Below are 11,176 nucleotides of genomic sequence, written 5' to 3' on the forward strand. Positions count from 1 at the left end.
AATATTTATGACCATCCTCAAAGCAAAACATATTAGAAGATTTAGTGTGAATTAAACAAGCATTTATACCACATTAAAGGAAAATATATAATTTTAAACGTTACAAAATATAAAGTGCAGGCCCGGCTTAGCGGTAAGCCCAATCGGCCCATGGGCTAAGTCAATTTGTTTCTATGTGCGGTTCCATTTTTTTTCTTTTCTTTTTAGAATGTATTTATTTTTTAGTTTATTCAATTTAGTGTCATTTTCGAAAAAAGATATATAAAAAAACAAAAAAATATAATGGGAACACGTTGAAAAGCAGTAGTTGTTGACCAATTGACCAAGTTTGCTATGTCAATACTCAATATGAACTGCCTCCAACCAACCCATTTTATTTTATTTTTTAATATTGCTGAATAAATAAATATAATCTCATAATACAATGTGAAAATTCTGCTTTAATTCTCTGAAAATCATAATTAAAAAAAAAAAAAATTGTTTCAAGATGTTAAAAATGATCACATTTCATTAGTAAAATCCTATCAACAATGATACATGAAATTTTATAATAGATAATACTTTGAATTTTATTTTACCTCCATTTTGGTAAACCATCAATAAAATAAAAAAATTCCCATCCTTCCAAGTTCCATCATTTTTTACACCAAAACTGTTTTTTTTTTTCGGTCGGTCAAACGTCGGCGCATCTGGTCGGAGCAAACCCTAACCTAGAATTCTTAGTATCATACAAAACATGGAAATTCTGCTGTTGATAGTTTCCAATTATAGACATTGAAGAATGAGTCGTCGTCCCCAAAATCGCCAAACAAACAACTTCCTCCGGTTCCAACTTCACGAAATAATTCTCCACCGGAAAATTCCAAACCGCTCCGTCGCTAAAATTGATCGCAAAACTTGGAAGATCCAATTCCTTAACTCCACTTACATTAAAACAAGGATCCAATATCGGAAAATCATTCACCAAAGGATACCCACCTTTCGTCTTCTTTATAAACGCATCTTTTATAATTCTATAAGCCGGATCTGCAAAATAGCTAAGTGTCGTTCCTGAATCAACGATCGTACCACCGCCGCCGTCCGCCGACAAAACCCACGTCTTTTCCGGTATATTCAATGTCTCTCCCCCGACATTTATCGATTTGATTTCAACGTAGTAGAATGTTTCAACTGGGTTTTCATTTCCACCCACGAATTTCGTATAATTCAATTGTGGGTGTTTTAGAATATCCTTATCTTCTCCGAATATGAGTTTACTTGTGACACTTGAATTACTGTTACGGTCAACTAGACAGTAGGAAAATGAATGGCCGTAAAGAGATTGAAGTTGAGATGAGAATGATAATGGACCTCTTCCAAGCCCTAATAATCCACCGGCGCCGTGGAAAAGCCCTCGATTCCAATGGCCGGAGCCGAACATGACGTTTTTGACTTGGGTTGATTTGGATTCGCCGGCAGGGTTTGTGAGATTTACTGTGAAGGTTTCGAGTGCGAAATCGCCGGTTGTGTTTGAACTATCACCGTACCAGTAGTAATAAGGGCATGTTTGATTCTCTGTTTTACAGGGTTGTACTGGATCAGGGGATGAAACTAAACGGCAACGTGGGTCATGACAAGATATGTTCTTGAAGGAAGATGATTCGTTTGGATTATAATGAGGTCCGTTTTGTTCAAAACAATCATGACAAGGAACAGATTGAATCCAATTTAGATCACTACCAGTGTCTAGAATTAATGAGAAATGTTTTGGAGGTGTACCCACGAAAACATCCATGAAATATTCGCCGGAACCGAGACTTACGCCTGACTCTAGCGTAGCCATCAGCTGGCCGGAAAATTCAGATTTGGAGGAATCCGGCGAAGAGGACGGCGATGGAGGAGAGTTGTATTTCTTCTGTCTTGATGAACTGTTCTGATTCTTCTTCTCTACAATCCTTTTGTGTAGTGTCTGAATTCTGACTAAATCTCGAGAAGTTGACTCGAAAACGGAATCTTTAGGATTCATATCTGGATTCCGTCGCCGGTGATTCAATTGAAGCTTCACTGACGGAGCCTGTTTGATTCCATCTGGGTTAGATTCAGATTTCTCTGGATTTGATTCTGCGAGGCCGCAGTCGGAAACAGATGCCCCACTGAAACTCATATGATCCGGAAATTCGATTCCGGCGAGATGAGAGATGTTGGATTTCTGGGTGTAAGTCCCGCCGGCGGATTCCATTGCCGCGAACAGGAACAGGAGGAGTACGAGGTAGCCCAAGAACCTGGAAATCATTGGAGGATCCTGAATTCCTGCTAAAAGTGGAAGCAAGTTTCACGTAATTCAGGAATAGAAAGAAGCAATAAACTAATGATGAATCAAGAAAAGGCGAGAGAAGGGGATAAAGAAAATGGAAAGGGTTTGAAGAAAAGGGATATTCAAAGAAGAGGAAAAATGTTCATCAATGGTGGCTGGCTGTCTGCTTGAATCTCTAGAGAGAGAAGATGAGAGGGAAGTCAAAGATTGGGTTTTTGATCGATTGGTTTCCCGTTGAATTGGATTGGATTGGTCAGACTTCATCATATATATAATACCATCTTCATCTTCATCATCTTCTTCACGCGGTTTCATGGATGATGAGTCCTCTCTTTCCTTTCTTTTAAACCCATTTCTTATATATTCACCAATAATTATATTTATTTGAAATTTTCATGTATTTTCAAAAAGTTATAAAAATATTTTGAGATAAAACGAGATGTTTTTTCAATTCCATTAGTAATTTTTCATTAATTCATTGGAATTATTTTAACTATTGGTGTTGGAGATTCTCTAATGGTGGGTTCTTATTGGGTCAATGAATGAATGCATAAATTAAAGGGATATTAGTTTATCCACGTTTTTTTTATATAACATTCATCATTACGACAAATATTATATATTATTTTGGTGCATATATAAATTATAAACTATAAATTAATTAACTTATGATTATTGAAATAATTAATATAGAAAATTATAATTAATTTTTAATTGGGATGAGTCAAAGGCCGTGTTTGGTTGTCTTGTGACTTTGTCACCCACAAAATGTTCACTTCAAAGTCTTCACTTAGTGATATATATATATATATATTTAATATTAAATTAGTAGGTATAAGTATATATATTAAGGGTGACAATGTTTAGTTAATTTGATTTGTATTTTTAAAATTTATTTTGTATTATTTATAAATTAATATTTTATATATAACTTTTTATTTAAATTATTAAGAATTAATTTTATATATATATATTTTTTAAAATATTAATGACTCAATGTATATGTTAACAAACAGATTAATTCAAATTACATGTTTATAAAATTATAAATATAAATAAATTTAAATTGATTTAATAATTAAAATCTTAGCACATATATTATGATAAAGTTGGGGGTAAATTTAAGAATGTTATATTTTAATTGAAGCAACGAGGTTAGTAAATTATAAGATTTAAAGGAAGGATTAGGTGAAGAAATTTAAGAAAATTATATGTGATGACTTTTAATTTTCAAATAGTTGAGATATTATTTTTTTATACTTAAGAAAATATTTCACCATAATATATAACTTAGTTAACAATAGGAAAAACACAAGTGATTGAGAGGATCAAGAAAATAGGGTTTACGTGGGCTTAAAAAAAAATTAGAGTAGGCTTAAAATTATAGGAGAATTTTTTTGAATAAAATTATTAGATGAATATAAGTTTTACCGGGAAATTTGATCAAATAACCTCAAAGATGAGGTTATTTGATCTGATGGTAAGTTGATAATTTTATTGCGCTCGTGGTGATTTTATTTTTTTTGGACGATTTTGCCCTTGTCGCGAAACGCTAAGTGACTTAGCGTTTCGCGAAGTGACGATATGTGAAATGTCCAGATTACCCTTACTATTTAATATAACCTCCGTACTTTTTTTTTCATTTCTTTTATTCTCCTTCTCTCTCTTCCCGCTCTTCTCCTCATTCTCTCTAAACTCCGGCGGCGGCGGCGGCGAACTCGTCGGAGATCTCGGCGGCGAAGGTTCGTTCGAAATCCACTATGAGCTCGACGACGTGCACGAGCACTGTTCCAATAGGTACGTCTATTTTAAGCATGTTTTATTGATGTTCGGTTTCTGAGATTGATTAGGGTTTACTTCCCGTTTCGCTAAGTGCCTAGCGATTCGCGAAGGCCTTCCCGTTTCGCTAAGTGCCTTACGATTCGCGAAGGCCTTCCCGTTTCGCCAAGTGCCTAACGATTCGCGAAGGCCTTCCCGTTTCGCTAAGTTCCTAGCGATTCGCGAAGTATTAATTATCCGTCTCTAAATCAAATCATGTTTTTTTATTGCAGCTGAAGTTTTCGTTTTCTATAATGGAGAGTGGAAACTTGATGCTGATGGAATATTGTATTTTGATGCATCTTCAATCAAAACATTTGATCTACCCCAAAGTACTCGTTATGCTGAATTACTTGATATGCTCTACGATAGACTTAATCTCCAGATATCAACATACGATTTAGTGCTCCAAGTGAAGTATGATATTCCGATATCAGAAATCCAAAACCTGTTTTTATTGATAATGATGGGGATTTGAACACATATCTATCACGCTTGATTTTGGGTCGAACAGTGTCACCATTGTGTGTATCTGTAGTGGAGAAGTCAGCGTTTATTAAAGAAAAGATACCACTACTTACATACCCAACTCAAGAAAGTATACTACCACCACAACTTACTCAGAAATTTGTTCCACCTGTTGTACCCTTGAAATTCTTTGTTGAAAGTCAAAATGAAGCCGGAGAAACCTCTTTGCCTCACATCCCACTTACTCAGGACTTGCATGTTAATAGTGGTGAAAAAGCATCAATACCTATACAACCAAGTGCAAGAAGATCATCATTGGGTACACCAACTAGTGCAAGAAAGGCATCAAATGGTACACCAACAAGTGCAAGAAGATCATCAATGGGTACACCATCTAGTGCAAGACGATCTTCAATGAGTACACCATCGACAGACACATCACCGCCAGACCCCACATTTGCGATGGCATTAACTAGTGAAACCGTATTGGAAGTCGGTTCGTTGTTTGAAAATAAAAAAGAACTTCAACTTGCTTTATATAAATATGCGATGGCCAATCATTTTGAATTCAAAGTGGAGAAGTCAAGAAAAAATCTTTGGGAACTCAAATGTTTAAATGAGACATGCAAGTGGAGCTTGCGGGCTGTGAAAGGTAAGTTTTCTGAGATGTTTGAGATCCGGACATTTGAGCAACAACACTCATGCTCAGTTTTGTCGAGGCCCAAGAAAAAAATGCAAACACCAGCATGGTTATTGGGCAGTGCGTGAAGAGCAAGTACATGGACCATCATCATAACCACTTGCCTAAGAAAATAATTGAAGACATGCAGACAACTTATGGGATATTTTTGACTTATAATAAGGCATGGAGGGCAAGGGAAAATGCTTTAATAGCTGTGCGAGGAACGGTAGAGGATTCCTATGGAATACTGCCATCATACCTTTACATGTTGGAGAAGTGTAATCCTGGTACCATAACCGACATACAGACAGACGAGCTCGGCCACTTCAAGTATATGTTCATGTCCTTAGGCCTCTCAATTAGGGGTTTCAAATCCTTTTGCCGTCCTGTATTATGTGTTGATGCTAGTTTTCTTAAGCACAAGGTGGGTGGTCAATTATTGGTGGTTATGTGGACATCGTCAATTGTTGACCATTCTGGCATATATCTATGTGGTGATGCCATGTAATAGTCTTTGAATTCGGCGACTAGATAGTTAGCAGGATCCTTAATAAAAGTCTTGTGCTCTCGCCTGATCCTGTCCACCAATAAGCAATCCCCAATTGCCACATGTGAATTTTTATATGTCTTGGGATAGTAGGAAATCCTTTTCCGCAAAAGATGGCAGAATGCATCGATTTCCTGCACAATGGGAGCATACAACATACATTCAGTATATATCAAACAACATTGACTAAGTACTTAGCGAAATGAAGAGTACTTAGCGAAACGAGAGGTACTTAGCGAATCGACAAGTACTTGGCGAAACGAGATGTACTTAGCGAATCGATAAGTACTTGGCGAATCGATAAGTACTTGGCGAATCGATAAGTACTTAGCGAATCAATAAGTACTTGGCGAATCGATAATTACTTGGCGAAACGATGAGTATTAATGAATAATGAATTGATTTGCACGACTTACAGTGTCTTCAAGTCATGTCAACCTTGTTAAAACTCTAACAAACACATCCTTCTTTGCTTGGCAAGTATGTACATCCGTTGTCAAATTATCGGTTTCTGGATCATCCAACCACGCCTTTACTTTATCCAGTAGCTCATCTTCAAATTTTTGAAGGTGATATACTTTCATTGGATCCTTTGTCTTGGGCATTTTTGACAAGGAAGGGTTGGTGTACGAGTCATCTTTTTTCGGCTTCCTCACTCTCCTCCCATAATTTCCTTTAGGAGGAGTATTGTATAACTGGAAATCATCATTGTCATCATTGTCATCTCCTCCCATAATTTCCTCATTTGTCTGTGCCTTCACATCCACACTCTTCTCATCCTTCACCTTCACTTTCAAATCCTTCACCTTCAGATTCAGATCAACCTCCACATCATCCACCTTAGCCACACCATCCAGCTTCTCACCGTCCTCCACTTTAGCCTCATCCTCCATCTTTACGTCCTCCACCTTCGCATCGTTCTCTTTTCGTTCATCCTCCACTTTCTCACCGTCCTCCACCTTAGCCTCATCCATCTTCTCATCATCATCCACCTTCTCATCGTTCTCCACCTTAGCCTCATCCATCTTCTCATCATCATCATCCACCTTCTCATCGTTCTCCACCTTAGCCTCATCCATCTTCTCATCATCATCCACCTTCTCATCGTTCTCCACCTTCTGTTCGTCCTCCACCTTCTCATTGTCCTCCTTTACATCGTCTTTCTTCCCATCATTCCCATCATTCCCATCATTCACCTTCTCATCATCCCCCACAGTATCCTGCATCACTATCATCTCCTACAAAATAGGCAAAATTCTGGTCAGTACAAACTTAGCGAATCGACAAGTACTTTGCGAAACGACAAGTACTAACTTAGCGAAACGATAAGTACTTGGCGAAACGACAAGTACTAACTTAGAGAAACGACAAGTACTAACTTAGCGAATCGACAATTACTTGGCGAAACGATAAGTACTAACTTAGCGAAACGACAAGTACTTGGCGAAACGACAAGTACTAACTTAGCGAAACGACAAGTACGCAGAATACCTCTTTCTTCTCCTCCTCCTGTTCAACCTTGCTCTTCTCAACTTCGACATCCTTCTTAGAATCCTTAACCTGCAAAATAGGTACTGGTCAGATCAGATATGTACTTTGCGAAATGAAATGTAAAGTGCAAAATTCAATATCTCCATACCTCAGTAGTCTTTTCCTCTTCGACCTTCACAGCCTTCTTAGAATCCTTTCTCTTACTCTTCTTCTTCTTTATATTCTCCTCCATATCATCTAATCTGGTTAATAATATGGACATCCTTTTGTTGGATTTATCTAAAAACTGTTTGGACATATTAAAAACCATCTTCTTGAACGACTCAAGGTGAGTTTCTTGAGTTTGTTGGATTGTGATTTTTAGCTCTTTGATGAGCTCTGTTTTCAGCTTTTTCATCTCCTCTTTCATCTATATTTTCAGCTCCTCCTTCATCTCATTAAATTCACATCCAACAGAAGGTGTTGGAGCCCGAGGAGAAGGTGTGTCAGCCCGAGGACTTGAGGTCGCGGAGGGGGGAGTAAGAATGCGGGCCGGAATCAATTCATAAGCAAGCTTCTTCTTCAAGTTGGCTGCTTCTTTAAGAGTAGCATCAGCCTTTCTCTTCCTCGTGGCAGGTTTGGGGGGATTCGGAGTAACTTCTTCATGTTCACTTTCTTCATCTTCATCTTCATCAAAATCATCTTTTATTACCTTCCCATCAGTAAATCCCTCAAAAAAATCATCAGTTGTCTCGTCGATTTGCTCAAATACATCACCACTGTATAACCTCTTCTCCATGGAGGACTCTTCCATCTCAGTCACATCCGTGGTCTCTAGGGCAGTCTTTACCTCGATCGATGTGTTTTTCCTGTTGGAATGATAGAGTAACAACCTTGGGCGTAGAGGGTCATTAATTATGATTCCTTCTGGCGAATTTAGGGATAAAGTTTTCGATGACCTCATACGTCCACACTTGAAGTGCCAATGCGAACCCATAGATGTTATATGCAAAAGGAGCATAAGGATCTTCAGCCTTCTCCTTCTTGTCAAAATATGAGGTACTGAGATGTTTCATGTTCTTGTTTAAACCCTTGAGGGTGGCTCTAAAGGTGACCTTCCCCCATGGATATTGGAGGAAAGTGTCCTTGTCTTCCACCATGTTGAGTATTTTTGGAAATATAACTCTTTTTGGGTCAAATGTGAATAGGTACTGGCAAATCAGGCATACCAGCCCCATCTTGAATGCATCTTCCTTGTCTTTGCATTTGAAAAAAGCTTTCTCGAAGTCGCACATTTTCACACTCATGCTCCCTTTAAAGTATTTCAGCGAGAGAGGTGGACAACAGCGCAATTTTTCTTGGTCCAACTCAGGATAAATGCCGAAACATAGGCCGGTAACCAACGCATACTCCTTCATACCAAATACAAGCTTATGCCCATTCACCATGAAAGTTATCTCCTTGGAGTTTGAGCTTAACCTCCTCATCAACATATGATGTACAATAGTTCCTGAGAACTGCAAGAGGGGGGCTATGAATAATGATCTGAACTGGGTATTGTACACACTCTCCAGAAGATCCATTTCCTCGAACTTATTAACAATCTTCTTCAGGGTGAGGGCACTTTTCCACGAAATCCGACCGGGAAACTCAGTAACAGTTGTTTCTGCCATCTACAAAAGGAAACAACATCATCAAAAATGTAAGAACAAACACATACAGCGTAAGAACTTAGCGAATCGGAAGGTACCTAGCGATTCGCTAAGTACCTCCCGATTCGCTAAGTACTTAGCGAATCGGGAGGTACTTAGCGAATCGCTAGGTACTTAGCGAATCGGGAGGTACTTAGCAAATCGAGAGGTACCTAGCGAAACCGTTAACTGAACATAAGACAGCATTAACCATACATAACTAATCAGAAACAAACAATAAAACTTAACATGCAAAAACCCTAAACAAAAAATCTGAAACAAACACCTAAACTTAACATGCAAAGACCAAAATCCATAAACAAAAAACCAGAAAATGATCGGCCACCACTAGGTATTTAGCGAATCGCTAGGTACTTACCGAATCGGGAGGTACCTAGCGAAACCCTAATGGCAAAAAAATACACTGAACAGAAACCCTAATGGCAAAAAAATATACTGAACAGAAACACTTAACATTACACTTAACATGCAAAAACCGAAACTCATGAACAAAAAAGCAGAAAATAATAGGCGGGGAGAAGAATGAACAAACCTTAATGACGAACGAGAAGAAAGAAGAAATGATCGGCCTTGACAAGATTCAGTGAAGAGAAAATGAGTTAGAGAGACACAGTCGGGGCGGTTGAAATGAAATGTTCTGAAATTTTTGAATATATAAGGTCTAGCGCGTGTGCGTACGCGCGTCTCTTCAACTTCCGTAGCGAGTCGGGAGGTACTTAGCGAATCGGGAGGCACTTAGCGAATCGGGAGGCACTTAGCGAATCAGGAGGCACTTAGCGAATCGGGAGGCACTTAGCGAATCGGGAGGCACTTAGCGAATCGGGAGGTACTTAGCGAATCGGGAGGTACTTAGCGAATCGCGAGGTCAACGAGCTCCAGCTAAGAGAAGATGGTTTGAATACGTTTTCGCTACTATATTTGTTTAATAACGAAATCGAATTCAAACCATTCTCCTAGCTGGAGCTCGTAGTACTTAGCGAATCGTCAAGTACAAAAAATTTTATTGGTTTCATAGGTAATCTATCTCGTTTGACAAGGTATCAACAACAAAGTCATAGTTTTGAAAAGAACATGTGTTAATAAAACAAACCTTATAATTTTACATGGAAACATTTAGATTCTTCAGAAAAAGTCTTTAAAGAAGCTATCATTGAACTCCAGATAAGAGAAAATTGTTTGAAATTTATTTCTTTAGATTAACGACTAACGAAATCAAAGTCAGCCAATCTTTGCTTATCTGGAGGTCAATGATAGATTCTTCAAAGACATTTTCTGAAGAATCTAAATGTTTCCAATGTAAAATTAGAAGGTTTGTTTTGTTAACACAGGTTCTCTTCATAACCATGAAGTGATGTAGATACATTGTCAAATGAAGTTCATGATTAACTATAAATAACAAAAAATCTTGACACTTAGCGAATCGCGAGGTACTACTTAGCGAAACGGTAAGTCCGTAGCGAAACGGTAAGTCCGTAGCGAAATGGTAAGTCCGTAGCGAAACGGTAAGCAAATCTGAAACGGAAACACATACGGTCTTATCAGACGGAGATTTTCTGCAAATATGAACGAATAACAAATAATAACCTAACGAAATGCTCAAACATGAACCAATATGAACCATATAACAAATAAGAATCAACAAAACGGAGAAAATGATGGACATAAACGAAATATGAAAAGGTTTTTGAAATGAAGAAAATGTAAACAAGAACATAACTGTTTATCACATCTGAAATGAAGATCTACCTCGACGACCTTCAAATGGTTAGAATCGGAGACCTGCACATAAACCCTAGAATCAGAAACCTGCATGCAAAATAGATTTAGGGTTAGAAATCGGCAATAGATAAACATAAATGAATTAGTTAGGTTAGAAGAGCTTGTAAATCTGATCTGTATAGATTTGTATGGAGTGAAGGAGAAACTCCGTCGCCGTCGTCGCCGCCGGCCGCCGTCGTCGCCGGCCACCGTGAAGTGAATGAGAGAATTGGAGAAGAGAGAGAAAGAAATTTAGGGAAATGAAAATATTTGAGTATTTATACAAACCCCTAATCCATTTAGCGAAACGCTAAGTCACTTAGCGTTTCGCGACAAGGGCAAAATCGTATAAAAAAAATAGAGCACCACGAGCGCAAAAAAAATAACAAATTACCAACAGATCAAATAACCCAATCTTTAAGGTCATT

At 38.0% G+C, this 11,176-nt stretch overlaps 2 protein-coding genes across 2 annotated transcripts; both read right to left on the reverse strand.

Annotated features, from left to right (window-relative positions):
• Positions 1-438: 438 nt before the first annotated feature.
• On the reverse strand, positions 439-2,548 carry LOC124939913 (aspartyl protease family protein 2-like). The gene has a single exon (XM_047480374.1). The coding sequence runs from the start codon at positions 2,270-2,272 to the stop codon at positions 674-676; it is 1,599 nt and encodes a 532-aa protein (XP_047336330.1). The 5' UTR covers positions 2,273-2,548; the 3' UTR covers positions 439-673.
• Positions 2,549-5,693: 3,145 nt separating this feature from the next.
• Positions 5,694-7,043, reverse strand: LOC124939583 (DEK domain-containing chromatin-associated protein 4-like). The gene is made up of 2 exons (XM_047480044.1): positions 6,297-7,043; positions 5,694-5,942 (listed from the first exon to the last, which is right to left on the reverse strand). The coding sequence occupies exons 1-2, from the start codon at positions 7,041-7,043 to the stop codon at positions 5,694-5,696; spliced, it is 996 nt and encodes a 331-aa protein (XP_047336000.1).
• Between the last annotated feature and the right edge of the window lie 4,133 nt (positions 7,044-11,176).

This window comes from Impatiens glandulifera, chromosome 5, assembly GCF_907164915.1.
Source record: "Impatiens glandulifera chromosome 5, dImpGla2.1, whole genome shotgun sequence".
Classification (NCBI taxonomy): Eukaryota; Viridiplantae; Streptophyta; class Magnoliopsida; order Ericales; family Balsaminaceae; genus Impatiens; species Impatiens glandulifera.